Genomic DNA, 17,196 nt, shown 5'->3' with positions numbered 1-17,196 from the left:
CATGGGAAACCCAGGTTGCTCTTTCTCAAAGGAATCCCCCAAAGTTCAGTGACATGGTCTGCTTCTCCTTTCTGAAAAACCCCAACCTGTTATAATTACCTGCAAACATTCCCCCAGCCTGAGGCCATGGCTGTCCCCAGAAAACCAAATTGGCATCTCAAGACAGCTTTAAAGAACATAAACTACTGTTCTCTTATTAAAGAACTTGACAAAAATCAAAGGCAGAAAAATACCCACTCAAGTCTGAGGGCAGGCTAGGCCTGCTTGGCAGGAGCCCCAGGGTAAGGTCCTGGGCTCTAAGTGGGTCTCCAGCTCCAGTTCTGAACCATAAACCATTGAAATGTTGTAGCCACGACTCTACCCTTCCAGGCACAATCCAGGATGGGCCAGATCTCCTGCTGAACTCACTTTCGGGGGAGAAAAGGCAGGCAAAGTTTGCCCCCAGTGCAGTACCTTCCACCCAATGGGCACCCCAGGAGGAAAGGGGCTGGAGAAAATATTTAGGGGAGTGTGTTTCAGGGGCTGTGGCCAGGACCCAGAAGGTGGGCTGGGTGCCAGCGACTTCAGCTACTTCACTTACCATCTCTGATATCCAGTGCTTGGTTTTAGTGCTTTCGGAATGTATCCGTAAACTTCACCTGGCTTGTAAATCACGATCAGTCAATGTTAAATGGCCAAACACGAGCACAGAATGGTGAAAACTGTCTAGTTCACTTTGTGCCAGGATTACCAGCCAACTCCTGTTTCCACTTCAGCCCCTCCCTCTATCATGGGAAGAAAATAAGGGGTACAGTACCAGAAACAGACAGGACTAAGGGTGGGTAAAAGCCAACAGGATGCAGGATGGCCACCCTGAGACCATTCACCTCCAGAAGGCTGGCAGTGTCCCGCCCCCCTGCTCTCTGTCCTCCTATCAGAATGATAAGACATATGGATGCTTTATCTTCCAGCCAAACAAAGACTGACGTGCACCTCAAGTATACATATCCAGTAGGGCACCCCACACCAGGTCCCTTTTGTGGAAAACAGCTCTGACACAGTCAGCTAGAGTGACCCTCTCTCTTGCACCACAGCCCCTATCTTTCTCCTGCCTCAAAACCCTCCCATGTGCTACTCCCTCCCAGCACTCCAGCAGCCGGGATTCATGCTCAACCTTCCAATTTTAGCTCAACCTTTTCCTCAGAAAGGCCTTCCCTGGCCTCCAAATAAAGGAGATTCCCCATGTCCACTCGTGTGTCTCTGGGCATCCTCTAGCATCCTTCACAGCACTATCACAATTTCCAGTTCTGCGTATTTCTGTGTACTTCCATAACGTCTGCCTCCCACTACCAGGTGGCAAGCTCCCCGAAACCACAGCCACTTCTGCCTTGCTCACCAATGGAAACCCACTTCCTAATTGTATATTACTCTGAATTTGCTGAATGAATTAACTGATGTCATGACACACCTTTCCTTCTACAATGTCTGATCTTAAGAAGTACAGTCCCCTAGGACACTAGAATCCTGGGAAAAGGAATGAAAGAGAGCTGAGGAACCAAGCCAGGTGCTCGGACAGCCCCCAACCTGTTGCAAAGAGTAGGTGACAGAACAAACAAGAGCTGCCTGGACAGGGACTGGAAAAGTCAGGTCTCCGATGCTGTAACACCCAAGGTACCAGCCCCTGAAGCCCACAGGGGCCTAGGACTGTGAGGTCACACATTTTCAGGTGTCCTTTGGGCTTTCCTTCAAGAGAACACAAGAACTCAACGGTGAAACTGGCTAGCTGATGGGGGTGACACAGAGTCTCGGGGCAGGGGTGGGGACAGGACGGCAGGAGGAGTACCAATTCCCTACCCTCTTGCCTCAGGGAACCCCCTTCTTTTTCCCCGGCAAGTTTCATATCATGCAAGCAGTTTGTAATAGTATGTGAGCCCCAAGTTTACAACTGTCTTCCCAAGTTCATAAGAACCTGGTGCTCCAGGGAGTTTACATTCAGGAGGAACTCCAGGCCCAAAGCTTGACCAGCACAGACAGGAACCTCTTTCTGTCATGTTGTCAACCAGACCTGGGTAAAGCCAGGGTCATCCACTGGACAGCTAACACGCCCAATCTACCTCTGGGGGGCCTCCTCTCCCTTCACCTTCGAAGCCTACTTGCAGAACAATCACTGGCACTGGCCACAGGCTTGCATTATGCTCATTTCCCCATCCCCAAGCTCTGGGGCAAGTTTAAAAGTCCTCGTCCTGTCTCAGAATCAGGTCTGAATTAATACCCTTCCTCAAAAGAACTCCAGTAGCAAAGTGAAAACAGACGCACTAGACAATGCCCTTTGAAAGCCCCAGCAGGGGCGACCGGTGACAATGCAGCCCCTGGCTCTGAAAGAAACCTTAAGGTTAAAGGTTCACAGAGGCAGAAGAATTACCAAAGTACAAGTTTGTTCAAATTTCCTCCGGCAGATTTAAACAACCAGGGTCAAGCTGAAGACTGCTGGCAAAAACCTATGAGACAACTCAGCCCCTTTGAACTGCGTGGAGAAAGGAAAATATACGGTCTGGGAGGGATCTATGTTATAGCTTTTAAAAATGATCTTGAAAAGGTCACCCCTGTTAACTCAAAATCAGCCCGTTGAAGGATGTTTGAAAACCGCTTCTCTAAAACAACAGGGCTGCCGGGCCCTCACCGTGTGCGGTGAGCAGCACTGAGGTCGCCGTGTTCCCGGCATTAGTGTGCTGACCCTCTGTGGGCCATGAAATTAACCATCAGCACGGCAGAAATCTGCTCTGAGTTAAACTACTTTGCTACGCAAAGTGGCCTGAAAATGAAATATGAGGACTGAACTTCCACTGAAAGATGAACTTGTCTAACCTCAAGGCAGGCTTCCTCAATATGAACTCTGTGTGGCCATTGGTTTCAAGCACCACAGGAGGGTAGGTAATTGCCACAGGCAGTGGGAAATGATCCATCCATCCATCCATCCATCCATCCATTCGTTCATTCACTCATGTCTGCAGGCACCAAACATTTACTCAGGGCCAGGCCCTGTCCTGGGCCCCTGGAGACAGAGCTGAATGATAACAGGCTCCTGCCCTCAAAGGGATCAAGTCCAGTGGGAAACATAACCCAGTATATAGAAAACGACAACAGATGGGGAGAAAATGAGATCCTGGGGTAGAGAGGATGTCACAGGCCCTCAAATGAGGGTCACCTAATTTAGGCTGGGGAAAGCCAACAGTGAGGCTTCCCAGAAAAGTGAACGCAGCCAGATGACGCAGCATCGAGACAGCATGGTGTCTGTCCAGAGACCTGCAAGTAGTTCGTTAATCCTGGATCCTGAGAGAGACGGAGAGACACACAGCCGTCCGGAAGGACTGATGTCAGCCATGCTGAGGAGTTTGGCCTTTACACCAATGGAGAGCAACTCAAGACTTTCAAAACAGGGAGGTAAAATAACTCTATTAGCAATTTAGAAAGAGTTCTTGGCTACAGAGGGGAGGACAATTTCAAGAGGGGGTGCTGGAAGCAGAGAGACTGTGAAGGAACGTTGTCCTCATCCAGTCGGGGACTAACGGAGGCCTGTCTTAAGGGAGCAGCTGCGGTGACGGGGAAGCCTGAAGGACACGCAGGAGGGACAAGACTTGGTCACCGATTTATATGAAAGAGGACATACTGAGGATCATTTCAAAGGTCACGCCACAGGAGAATGGAGGTATCATTCCCTGGGAAGGTGAGGAAACGGAGAGGGTGGTCTTGAAGATGTGGAGTCTGAGGGTCTGTGATGTTCACTGCAGAGGAAACTAGCCCAATAAGTGGCTGGAGACACAGGTCCAGACCTTCATATTGAAATGTAATTAAAATTAAGTAAAATGAAAATTCTGGTTCCTTAGCTGCACTAGCCACAGAGCAAGTACTCATTAGCCACACGTGGCTCACAGCTACCATACTGAACGGTGCCACCAGAGAACATTCCCATCATCACATCCCATCTGTAGGAAAGTGCCGATCAAGGCCCTGCAGACTTTTCTGAAAAACTGTCACTCGCAGTCAAAGTGTCTGTCAGCCCTCTCTTGGCCACGCTGAGTGCTGCTGGGAACAATGTCTGTGCTGGCAAACACCAGCTTCCCTTCTCAGTCCTTCCATCTGTGCAAATCCTCAAGAGATGGAAGTCTTCTTATGTGGTCTTTTTTTCTCTAGAGCAGAAGTTCTGAGGACTCTCTCTGAACATGCCCTGGATCATCGTTTCAGAGAACAGTGAACACCAAGTCTGTAAGCGCATGCGAGGGCCTTTGGTGCTTATGGCACGCGGCCCTGAAAGCCACCCAGAAATGACCACAAGCAGAGCTAATTTTTTAAAGTGCCACTCCACAATGTAACGGGGAAGACGGAGCTCTAGTCCCGGTGTCAGATGACCAAGGACATGCCACTGACCCTCCCTGAGCTTTAAGCAGCCCAAATAAGTCTACGATAAAGAATGAAGCCATAAGGCCAGACAGGGCGGGTTCCTGAGGCCAAGCAGGTCAATGCTAGCAATTCCAAGCACTAATTTTACAAGAAAAAAAGTCAGGTTTATCTTTAGGTAGCACCTGTGTATGCCACCAAATAAATATCCTCAGGAAGTAGGTTAGAGACAAAGGAAATTATTTTAGTCTTCCTGAAAGCCCCAAGACAAGAGAGGCATCATCACAACATAAGAGATATGGAAAGAGGGAAAGTCAACTTCTCTCTCAACAGCAAAACTTGTTTCTTCTCCTGCCAAGAGAGGATCACCACATTAACGAAGTCCTCCCCACTCTCTCCCCACCCAGCGAAGGCCACTTCAAAGCAGCAGGAGCCTAATCACACAGCACAAGAAAATAAAAGACCCAATTAACAAAAAACAAAACTCAAATAATCCGGGGGAGAATGGAAGCTGAAATCTCTGTTTTTGACAAATTGACTTGTATATAAACTGCTCCTCAGGAGCCACAGTTCCTACCAAAGTAGGCGCGGGCGAAGGCCTGAGAGCAGCACAAGCAAACCGGGCTCTCTGAAATCAGACTGGGTTCGACCCCAGCCAAGCCAGAGACTGGTCTCTGGAGTCTCGTTTTTATGGGCTGTACAATATAGAGGGAAAGGATCACCTCTGGCTGGCAGGGTGGAGAGAGAAAATCAAGGGTCTAGAACAGTGGCCAGCAAACAATAGATGTTCCCAAAACGTCCATTCCCCATCTTTCCTTCTGAGAGGCAGACCTTCCTCAGCTCTGTTCTGCACTCCCCCGTCGGCAACGCCAGAGCCACAACTTTCCCCCTGATGGTGTCCATCCTGCCTGTGGTCGCTCTCCCTCTCCCTGCCAGATCTGGAAGCCCAGACCACTTCCCACAGGCCCTCTTCTCAGACTCTTTAAAAGCCAGCAGGATCTCTCAGCTTAAAACCCACCCACCTGCCTCCAACAACAGACTCTCCAAGCTCCTGAGTTCTGGAGCCCAAGGGTCTCTGCAGCTCAGCCTCTCATCCTGCCTCTTCCCTGTGAGCTCTACACTCCAGCCCTCCCTTCTCCCCTGTGTGTCTGTCCACTCCAAGTCCTCGAGCAGGAAAGCCTCCCATCTTCCCCACTGGGAAAATCTCAGCCATCCTTCAAAGCTCTGACAAGACAGCCCCTCCTCCTAACTCGCCCATGACCCTCATGCCCGGCCTTACCTCCTCCCACTTCTCCTGCTGACTGACTGCCCTCTTCTTCGGCCAAGTATGCTCTCACACCTCTGACTGATCAGGCTGTTCCCTGGGTCTGCTCTGCCCTTTCTTTTTCTCTGCCTGGAAACCTCCAGGTCAGCCTTCCAGGTCCAGCCCCGGGGTCCCCTCCTGGGGGATGCCCTTCCGGCCCATCCCAAGCAGAGGCACTCACACCTTAAGCTCCTCTTTTATAAAGCCCTTCTGACTCTGCATCTTGTCTCAACTGGCTGTTGGCGCTTCCTGCTCTTCCCTGGCCCTCTGGACTGTGAGCTCCTTGAAGACAGGCACATCTGTATCTGCCCTCACATCCGACAGAGTGTACAACAGATGGCTGTAGAGTCTCTGAATAAATGGGTGAAAACACCAAATAACAGTTCCATCTGATCCTCTCCCACCACATGGGTTGACAAGTCCTCAAAATGGGGGCTACAAGCCCAAATGTCTATGGGGCCCAAGCAATCTGAAGAGCACACACCCCTTCTACTCGGTTCCAGGACTGTGCCACCACGCTAGAGCGTGGAAATCTTGTGTTTCTAAAGAAGCCAGGAATCTGGGTCATTAAATGAGGTCACCTGATTTTTTTTTTAATTTTAAATATTAGATGGGCCACCAAAACACATCTGCAGGCCAGATCCCAGACAAGACCCTAACGTGAGAGGAGACCCTACCACGGGATGAACAGACAGGATGACCCATCTCTGGCCAGGCACTAAGGACAGAAATGGGCAGATCCAGGAACAGGTCCACAGGGACCCCAACAGGCCTTCCATACACAAGCAAATGGCACTTACTAGACACTTACCTTAGCCCAGATAATGTGTTGGGTACGTTTAATCCTCTCAACATATATTCATTTACTTAATTCAATTCAACTCAATTATTTACTTAAACGTTTTTGTTTTTTAATTTGAGAGAGAGAGAGCATAAGTAAGGGAAAGGGGGAGACAGACAATTTCAATCAGGCTCCACACTCAGCATGGAGCCCAACAGAGGGCTTGATCCCACAACCCTGGGATCATGACCTCAGCAGAAATCAAGAGTCAAACACTCAACTGATTGAGATAACCCACAGAATGGAAGAAAATATCTGCCAATCATCCATCCATCCATCCGTCCGTCTGTCCATCATGTATCTGGTATCCAGAGTACATGAAGAAATCTTACAACTCAATAATAAAAACCAAATAACCCAATTAAAAGACGGGCAAGGCATCAGACAATTCTCCCAAGATCACTAGCCGTCAGGGAAATACAAACGAAAGCCACCACGAGCTACCACTTCACACCCACCAAGATGGCTACAATCCAAAACACCGACAATAACAAGTATTGGTAAGGATGTACAGACACTGGACCCTTGAACGCGGCTGGTGGGCATGTGAAGTGACTTGGCTGCCGTGGAAGACTGTCTGCCAGTTCCTCGATAAGTAGAAATAGTTACTCTCTGACCCAGCAGTTCCATTGGCAGACATACACCTAAGGGGATAAACACACACGTCCACACAAAGACTCGTACACAAATGTTCATAGCAGGATTATCCTTAATTGCCAAAAAATGGCAACGACCCAAACATCCTTCAGCTGATGAATGGATTAAAAAGCAGTCTATCCATACAGTGGAATACTATTCAGCCATAACAAGCAACGAAGTACAGCTGCAGAAGCAGCTGGGGAGTTATTGTTTAACCCGTATAGACTTTCAGTTTTTTTAAGATGGAGAGTTCTAGAGACAGATGCCATTGAACTATAAACTTAAAAATGGTTAGATGATAAATTTTATGTAATGTTGACTTTACCACAATTAAAAATAAACTAAGAAAATATTCTTTAAAAAAGGAACGAAGTGTATATACTTCACGCTACAACATGGATGAGCCTTGAAAGCATCACACTGAGCAAAAGAAACCAGATACAAAAGGCCACGTATTAGAGGATTCCACTTTTATGAAATGTCCAGAAAAGGTAAATCTGTGGACATTAGGCAGACAGATCAATGGCTGCCTAGGCCTAGGGGAGGGGAAAATGGAGAGTGGTAATGAGCATGGGTTTCTTTCTGTAGTGATGAAAATATTCTCAACTTCAATTGTGGCAACGTCTGTTCACGACTCTGTGTGAATATACTGAAGACCACCAAAGTATACATGTGAAATGGCACATTTTACAGTATGTGAGATATGTAGCTCGATAAAAATGTTTACAAACATTACTGAGTATCTACTATGTGCTAGGCCCTGAACTGGCCCTGGAGCTACAGAGACAATTCAGACGCTGTCCCTGATCCTGCGAGGCCTTCAGACGCATGGGAACGATAGAGGGAAGCCAGCCATCACAGCAGAGCAGGAGACACACGAGGTGCCATCTGAGCCAGACCCTAGAAGGGCTCATTCCTGTTCCTTGCCCCACCCTGAGGCCATCTCAGGAATGCCAGGCTCCACCTCACCAGGACACAGGCCTCCGGATTACCCAGAGCTCCAGACCCTGTCACGTTGGGCACAGTCTCAAAGGGGACAGACTCGAGCTCCATGACAAGGGTGCCCCATCCCCAGCTTGTTCGAGGCTCCAGCCAACAAAAGAATGACCGAGCAGGGAACATGTCTTAGGGCTTCATTTACGGGTTGTTCCCCGGGACGCCTGCCCAAATCTTATTCCAACCTGGATGAAGTGATTTTGAAGAAAAACCCAGGAGACAAAGAAGATAGGAAACAAAGGAGATGCTAAGCAAAAAGTTTAAAAGCAATTAATTTTAAATGATTACAGCTTTACCAAAAGCTGTGGCTACGATTTCCTTCTGACTTTGATTATAACCTTCCAGCAAAATATTTGCCTCCAGAAGGCAAAGTCTTTGCATTATTTTCTATTCCTAGCATGACTACAAAAATATTCTTTGATTTAACATTTGATATGTTTTGTTCTCAAGGGCAAGCCCCATGAGAAGAAAAATGTACCCCAACAGAATGAAATATGACTACCTGCTTCCATTTTTCTTTCCTGTTGGTTCCTGCTCAAATATTCTGCATTAATTTAAACTCAAGGCTGTGTCTCTGATGTTGTGTTACTCCCACACTGTCACCCAAACCAAAGCAAAGTCACCCGCTGTCCAGCACTAAGAGAAAGTGTGGCAAACAAAGCTCAACTTGAGAGTCTCCTAGAGACAGCTAAAGGCACTCCAACTTGGAAGGAGGTCAGGAGGGGTCAGAGAGTGATAAGGTAGCAGGCAAAACAGAGCAACTTGTATTTGAATATAGGCACACTTGGCACTGAGGGCAGCCGACTTCCTGCTGGACAGAACGAGGTTTTAGGCACATGAGCACAAGAGACACCAGTACTGGCCTCAGTTTCACTCGATGGTAGAGGGCATCCCAGAATGGACACCGGAGAGGGGAATCTGCCGTTATGGTGCACACCTTTTAACAAAGAAGAGAAAATAAAACGCAGCCATCCCTGAGTGAGCACGAAGGTAAGGGAACTAAGGCCTGATGGATTCTAGGAGCCAAAGGAGTTAAGATTAAAGAAGCATTTCCATTTATATCGACTCCTTTAAATAGGTCTCAATATTTCAGGACACACATATATGAATACCATAATACAACATAACATATTTCTACACCAAATCATAAGACGAGAGGCAGAGAAAACCAAAATTGGGGTTTTTGTTTGGTTGGCTGGTTTTACATTAGAATAATGCCCAAATTCCTTGTGCAGCCAGGCCCCTTTGCTGTCTCCGCTTATAGAGCCAGCACACTGCTTTCTGGGCAGATGCCCAAATGGTAAGGTAAAAAATCTGGTCGAAAACACACATTCATTCACACACCTTGGTTCACGGGTCCAAAGAGAGCATCTCAGACAGACTGCAGAAAGACTGCAGGACACATTCCTCGATAAAACAAGCCAGAGGGACAAGCACTCTCTCCACATCAGCACCAAGAGGCACGGAGTTGGAAAAACAGAGAAAGAAGGCAAAGTAGCAGTAAGTTTTACAAAGAATGTTTTCTCCCAGGCTGCGGAGACAAAGAGCCCCAGGGCTGCTGACTGTTTTCCCTCCAAAGAGAGTAACCAAGTCAGACTTACAAGGCTTTGGCAGCTCTCATCGGCTCCAGCCAGGCAGGGCCCAGAGAGGGTCCAAGCCCTGCAGGAAGCAGCGCTTAAACGGTGGGCAGAGGAGGCGAGGGATCAGGGCGACAAGTCGTGGCAGAAGAGCTGCTGTTCATTAACAACTGGAACAAAAGACCAGGAGACAATACACTGTTAATCCTAGCAGCCACCAGAGGACTATAAATTGCCAAGCCAAGATACCAGCATTTTTCAGCTCTCCTCTTTCCTGCCAGAGTTAGATTGAGGATGGGTCCAAGTCCCTCACCCCCCACCCAAGTCTTTAAAACATACATTACTGAATCTTTTTGAAGTTCTGACCCTGAAAGATTTATACCCTAAAATGGATTAGAGAAAAATACTGCCCTGAGACACTACTGCAGGGGGCTGCAGTGGATGGATACACTTTTTCATTCCCATTGAGAATGCCAGAGTAGGAGCTGTGTGGTCAGACCCACATGGGTTCAAACCCAGCTCTGACACTTATGAACTATGCTTCCTGACTTCTCTGAGCCTGATTTTTCATCTGTAAAATGGGAATATCACCTCTTACCTCACAAGACTGCTTTGAGTGTTAAAAGGAAAAAAAAAAAAAAAAACCCATAGCATAAGGGCAGCACTAAATAAATGCGGAGTATTACTGTCACTATTAACCTCCCCAGTACCACAGGAGTTTTATCTATGGCCACATGGATCAAGGAGATAAAGCCCAATTTTCTCTAAGTTAAGAAAGGATTCTTTTGGGTAGTGAAAGCACTTTGAGGGGGAGGGGAGCAATGGAATTAAAGAGAACAGGCTTTAATATAAGATATATTAAACTTCAGAGATATCATCGTGGAACTCAGACAATCATTCTAATTTCCTCCTACTGGGGATAATGTATTCAGCAAAGAGTCTAAATCATTCACAGCAAGCCGGGAACTCCAACAGGAGCCCAATCTTCCAGCAATCCCAGGTTTAGGTGCAGTCCCTGCTGCCAGTAGGAGTTCTTGCCCAGCAATGTTGCATAGTTCCAAAGCTCAGGCCCGATCCTGTCACAACCCTGCTTTAAAAGCCTTCCAAGAACCTTAGGAGAAATCTACACTAAGGGCCTAATCTAAGCCCAATACTTACCACTCTATAGGATCTGGCCCACTAACCCTTCTACCTTTATCTTCGACATGTCTCCCTACACGCCATGCTGGTTTCCAGACACAACTAAACGGTAGCAGTTATCTCTGACTCTAAACAGACAAAAAGGCGGGTTTAAGTCACAGATCCTTAACCAGGCATTTCCTCCACTAGGAAGGCTCTTTGTTCCCTATCACACCCTATACCCCACCCACAGCAAAGTGCTTTTGGCCTGTGTGCCAAAAGCTCTGATAGGTCACTCTGCACATTTGACAATGCCCCCTCCCCAGCTCTGCTATTAGCTCCCAGAGGGAGGGAAAAGAATCAACATCGATAGTGTACCTACTACAGGCCAGGCTCCATGCTGATTGCCTTCTGTCCACTAACCCATGAAGAAAGTTCTTTGCTCACTGTTACCATCCCGCCCAGGAACTGGTACACAGCTTCATCCATTCAAACTAACCGAATGCCTATCACACACCAGGCTCTGGCCCAAATGCTAAGAATATGTTGGGGAAGAAGACAGACATGATTCCTATTCTATTCTCATGGAGGACAGAGACAATCAACAAGTAAACACATAAGAAATACCAGATGGTAAAAAGGGCTGTAAGGAAATAAAACAGGGACATGAGAAAGTACATAGGGGAGAGAGCTGAGGATACTCTAGCTAGGTCAGTCAGAGGAGCCCTCTCTGAGGTGACACTCGAGCTAAGATATAAATGAGAAGCCAGATGTACCAAACAGAGGGAACAGCAGGTACAAAGACTGGCCCATTCAATAAGTAGAAATGAGGTCGGTGAGACTAAAGGTGGGGGGCAAGGGACGATGCTCAGAGGAAGACAGAGGCCCGACCGTGGGTTCTGTGGCCCACAAAGAAGAGGCTGGGTTTTTCCTCGAAGCACAAAGAGAAGCCACTGGGAAGTGTTGGAGCTGAGGGTTGACATGATCTGATGAGCCTCTGAAGATGGAGTTCACTGCCTACGGCGTGGAAATGGAGGGCAAACAGGTGAGAAGTGCAGGCCCAGCATTGTAGGAGTCCAGCTGTCAGAAGCAGGGACTCAGCCGCTGGAGCCGTCTCATGAAGGCAGAGATGGCTGTGGATTTATGAGTTAGGATGATAAGCAATGGTATTAACCAGATCCAGGTTAGCAGCAGCAGAGTCAGGTAAACACCAGCCCAGGGCACTTTACTTCCCAAGCCTCGGTTTCTTTATCTGAAAAACAGGCACCCCTTAGGGTTGTTGCACACATGCAAGTTCTCAGCAACAACCATGGGCCAGAGCAGGTACTCAAATGTGCGTGTCCTTCCCCTCATTTTTCCTCATTTCTCCGAAAAGGGTGGGAATCTGCTCTATTGAAGGAAGGATAGTGGCAGCCTCGGTCTCACCATTCCACTGCATTCAGGTCACATTTTAACGCCTATAAGAAGATAAGGAAAGTCTCCTCACTCAGGAAGTAAGAAGAGCCACACTGTAGGTACAAGAAGAGAAAAAAATCCCTCTTCTTTTCTTCTACAGTTTTACAACTGTAGACCTGCTAACTGTAGACCAAACTAAGGACCTGCCAAATCCTTGGGGGTTATCATTTGGTTATATGGGATAAGGCTGGTGCATGAAACATTTTGTCCTACAAAGAGGCTCTTCATAAATGCATACATTAGAAGGGGGCAGGGGTAGTGTGAAGTGACATGGGGAAGCAGGTGAAAGAGCTCGGGCTTTGGGATCAGGAGGACCTGGGCTGTGCTATTTACCAGCAGCCTTCCCACAGTCCCAATTTCTTCAGCTATTAAATGGAAACCGCCACACTCCTTGCAGGGTTCGCCTGGGAAGTGGCAAACACACGAGAAAAGCGAAGCCAAAATAAAGAACTGCATGTGCTAGTGTGTAGAACCTCCAAAATTAGGTTCTGTGGTCACACAGTAAAGGAGAAAGCCAGACCTCAAGCCTGGCTCTGACTCCAAAAGTATGTCCTTCGCTATTCACCTACACTAGTCACTAAAAAAAAAAAAAAAAGTGCCTTCTTGTTTTATTTTAACCTGTCTCTTCCATCTCCAACCTAGACTGGCTCAGAGTACGTGTCTTAAAATGTGCTTGGACATGACTGACCAAACAGAATTCAGTTATAAGGAGGGGGGAAGAGAAAAGGGTAGTCATCTGATGACTGAGACATGAATTGAAGACTTTAGGCAGAGTGACCTTGGGCAGGTCCCTTCTCTGAGCCTTCATTTCCTCTACTGTAAAATGGAGTAATGACCTCAGACTGCCTACAGAATGGAACAACTGGTAGGGAACAGAGATGAAAGTACTTAACACACTCATCACTGCAGCTGGGACCCCACAGGCCCAGCGACCAATGAAGCCATCTGCCACCAAGCCAATGAAACTATCTTCCTAATGTATATTTCCATATGTGCTTGTAGGTGTAGAGAATATCATATCATTGGAAGGAAACAGAAGGCAATGGAAAACAAGATAACCAAGTACTCGGGTCAGCAGTGAAGAAAAAGACTTCTTTTAGCTATACACCCTTGTGTGCCATGTGCTTATACGAATTCTTCATTTTCATCTGAAAAACAGAACAAGTTTTAAAGCCCTGTCCATAGATTTAACTGTGGCAAAATGCGTCCAGAAAAATAATCCACAAAGGTATGATAGCAGCTTCCTCTGGAGAAATAGGAGAGGTCATTAGGGGACTTTTGCCTAATTTGTAATGGTGTATTTCACAAGAAGAATGTATTTATGTATTATCTGTATAATTAAAAATTAATTAAATGGTACATCTTCTAAGGGCATTTCGGCAGTACCCATTATGACTGAAAATGCACTCTGCCCTTTGCCCCAAACCAGTTCAGTTTCAGGAGCTAATTCTACAGATATGTTAGCACCCCCACCAGACTTGTTCTAGAAAATTCACCGAAGCATCATTAGCAAAAACTGGAAACGAGATAAATGTCCATCATTAAGAGTTAAGAAAACGTTGGTACCAGCGCACAAAGGAATTTTATATGACCTTTAAAAATTATGTAGCTTTGTGTGTACTGACATGGAACTCTTCGCGTTGAGTAAAATAGTGTATATGGTGTTACCATTTTGTGAAGAAAAGGAAGAGAAAGGGGGTTTACATACACACGGGTATGCTTGTCCTTACGTGGTTTTTCTGAAATGATACAAGGAACGGGGAACAGCGGCTGCCTCTGGAAATGGGAACCAGGAGACCAAAGAACTGAAGAGTGGAGACTTCTTTTTTTGACACTTTTGACATAAACCCTTTTTGCAGTCTTTGTGTTTTCTTACTAGTTCGTGTATTACAAACTTATCTTCTAAAAAAAATTAATAAACCAAAAAAACAAAACCAAAAACTTTAAGGAAGGCACCTTCCTGCGCGGTCGTTGTGGGTGGTTAGAGCTTCCAAGTCAGCCAGGCCACGAGTTCGAGTCCCAGGGCCTCCGCTCCCTTGCTGCGGAGCCTCGGGCGCGTCCCGTCCGCCTCTCGCGACCTGGGTGGCCCCGGCCGTGAGGTGAGGCCACCTCCCTTCCCCGGCAGCGGCTCGGGCGAGCTCGGACCACGGGGCCCGGCCGCTCCGCCCAGCGTCCCCGAGCCCGGCTCCCGCCCCGGCCCGCGCTCACCGCCAATGATGGTCCGGATGAGGGAGGCGTGCCCGGGGCAGTCGACCAGCGTGACCTGAAGCTGCGGCTCGCCGGGCTCGGGCTCGGGCTCGGCTCCGGGCGCCGCCGGGGGCGCGGGCAGCGCCGCCCGCAGGCGCGCGGGCAGAGGCACCGAGAAGCACGAGAAGCCCAAGTCGAGCGTGATGCCGCGCTCACGGCTCTGCGGCTGCTTGTCGAAGGCGGCGGTGGAGGCCGTGGTGCTCAGCGCCCGCGCCAGCGCCGTCTTGCCGCTGTCGATGTGGCCCAGCACGCCCACGTTCACGTTCACCCGCCGCCCTGCCATGCCGCCGCCGCCGCCGCCCGCCCGGCCCGCCCCTCCCGCAGCCGCCGCTGCGGTCCGGCCGGTTAAGCCGCCCCCCCGCAACCCTCGCGCCGGGCACGCCCGTTCCGGCCCCGAAGCTTCCGCCCTCTCGGCGCCCGCGGGCGCTGCCTGGCACTGGAGGAGAGAGCCCCGGGGTCGAACTTGACCGGGATCGCCGACCGTGAGGCTGTACTCTCACCTGGCTCCTGCCCCCCGAAGCCTCGAGGAGTCCAAGGTTGGGTGGATCCGTCCATCCATCCATTCATTCGTTTTAACAAGCCCTTCTCAATTGCCCCCTGGGTACCAGGCACTGCTTATTCACGGTACTGGGATACGGCGCTCTCTCCACGTTACACTGTATTTGGGCGGGGGTGGGAGTCAGACACTAAATAGGTGAGCCTGGAACCAGACCCTTTCAGAAAGTGAGAAGCCTTCCAGGGAAAATAAAAGCAGAGATTAAAAGGACTAGAGCACCAGGGGAAGGGAGGACAGCTAATTTACAATAAACGGTCAGGGAAGACCTCTCTCCAGTTGCTGACTGAGCTGAGGCTGGAATGTTGAGAAGGAGCCAGCCCTGGGAGAATCTGGGAAAGACTTAGCAGATGAAGGGCTGTCATCTTCTGACCCTGGAAGTCTATAGCCTGGCCTCAGGACAGGCTGTAGAGCTCCAAATTGTACGTAAAATGTTATGTGCATGTGCTTGTACTGGGGAGTACATAACTCTCAAGGGATGCTTGAAGTGTCTGGAACCACTAAAAAGATTGTCAACCACGGTCACCAACCAGGGTTCACAAGCAGGTGTCTTCACTGGCTAGGCACCTGACTCAAGGAGAGAGATTAGCAAGACTAAAACTCTTGGACTTAAAATGCCAGCAAGTGTGGAGACTGGAGACAGGAACAGCATGTGCCGCATAGAGGAAGCCACTGCTCACCTCCAGACAATTGGTACCAGGCAGGAATGCTAGCCCAGCATCGCCCATCTTCCCATTTTTCAAGAGAAGGGAGCATTTCTATATGAAATCTGACTTTTTACATGTCAACAACTAATTTAGCTTTTAATTGAAACACTATGGTAGGTAGCCAAGCACAGAATCTACTCCATTCTGCCTGACCGCCAGTTTGCCGTCTGTAATGAGCTAGGCCGTGCTCTGATATATTCACACTTGGCAGTAACTGCTCCCTGATGCCTCCTGTGGTCCGGGCCCTGCATTAGCAGCAACAGGGTCCCCGAGGTAAACAGACACGGTTGGTCAGTCCATCCTGCTGCACAGGGAAGAGGAGGGCATGTGTTAGGATAGCTAACACCAAGTAACTGCCACTTGAGAAAACACGTGCACCACATAGGATGAAGACGGAGGGCAGGGGTTTAGAGAAGGGCCAGATAAGACACTTTGGTCGGGCACATGGCACTCACCGATGGAAAAGGTACTGCTAGGTGCTTGCACACAAAAAACCCAGACAGGAAAGAAGCCGCATGGTAATCTTACTCTGACTATGTCTTTCCCAGTATAGTTTTAGTTTGAACAAATGGCCTTCTAATTTTTTTTAATGTTTATTTATTTTTGAGAGACAGAGAAACAGAGCATGGGCGGGGGAAGGGCAGAGAAAGAGAGGGAGACACAGAATCCGAAGCAGGCTCCAGGTTCTGAGCTGTCAGCACAGAGCCCAACGCGGGGCTCGAACCCACAAACTGCGAGATCATGACCTGAGCCAAATTCAGACGCTTAACTGACTGAGCCACCCAGGTGCCTCCGAACATGTGGCCTTCTAAAATGTCGCAGGCAAAAGCTCTGGAGAGTCAATTATAGGCTGTGATACTGTGATTTATAATACGAAACATTTTAGGGACGCATGGGTGACTCAGTCGGTTAAGTGTCTAACTCTTGGTTTTGGCTCAAGTCATGATTTCACAGATTCATGGGTTCAGCCCCGCATTGGGCTCTGCGCTGGCAGCTGGGAACCTGTTTGGGATTCTTGGTATCCCTTGCTCTCTGCCCCTCCCCCACTGGTGCTATCTCTTGTCTCTCTCAAAATAAACACATAAACTTAGTAAGAAAAAGAAGTATTTATTTCATAGGGTGCCTGGGTGGCTCAGTCAGTTGAGCATCTGACTTTAGTTCAGGTTGTGATCTCAGGGTTCGTGGGTTCAAGCCCTGCGTTGGGCTCTATGCCATCAGCACAGAGTCCACCTCGGATCCTCTGTCTCCCTCTCCCTCTGCCCCTCCCCTGCTCTCTCTCTCTCTCTCAAAAATAAACATTAAAAAAAAAAAAGAACTATTTATCGGGTCTCCCTCCTGCGCCTGGCACAGAGCTCCAAAAACCCTTGGAACTTCCTGTGATGAGA

General features: G+C 48.5%; 1 protein-coding gene across 4 annotated transcripts in view; it reads right to left on the bottom strand.

The window, feature by feature from the left end:
* The window catches only part of EEFSEC (eukaryotic elongation factor, selenocysteine-tRNA specific), a 248,973-nt gene extending 234,112 nt beyond the window's left edge, over positions 1-14,861 (bottom strand). For 3 of the 4 annotated variants that reach the window (XM_027049814.2, XM_027049815.2, XM_053218850.1), the window contains exon 1: positions 14,513-14,861. In XM_027049814.2, coding sequence (XP_026905615.2) covers positions 14,513-14,834 — 322 coding nt within the window. In that variant the 5' untranslated portion in view covers positions 14,835-14,861. Of the gene's footprint in view, positions 1-9,754; positions 14,167-14,512 lie in introns of those variants that run through there. The other variant, XM_027049817.2, reaches the window with a different exon arrangement.
* Between the last annotated feature and the right edge of the window lie 2,335 nt (positions 14,862-17,196).

Source organism: Acinonyx jubatus, chromosome A2, assembly GCF_027475565.1.
Source record: "Acinonyx jubatus isolate Ajub_Pintada_27869175 chromosome A2, VMU_Ajub_asm_v1.0, whole genome shotgun sequence".
Taxonomy (NCBI): Eukaryota; Metazoa; Chordata; class Mammalia; order Carnivora; family Felidae; genus Acinonyx; species Acinonyx jubatus.
This window is presented reverse-complemented; position numbering and strand designations above follow the sequence as displayed.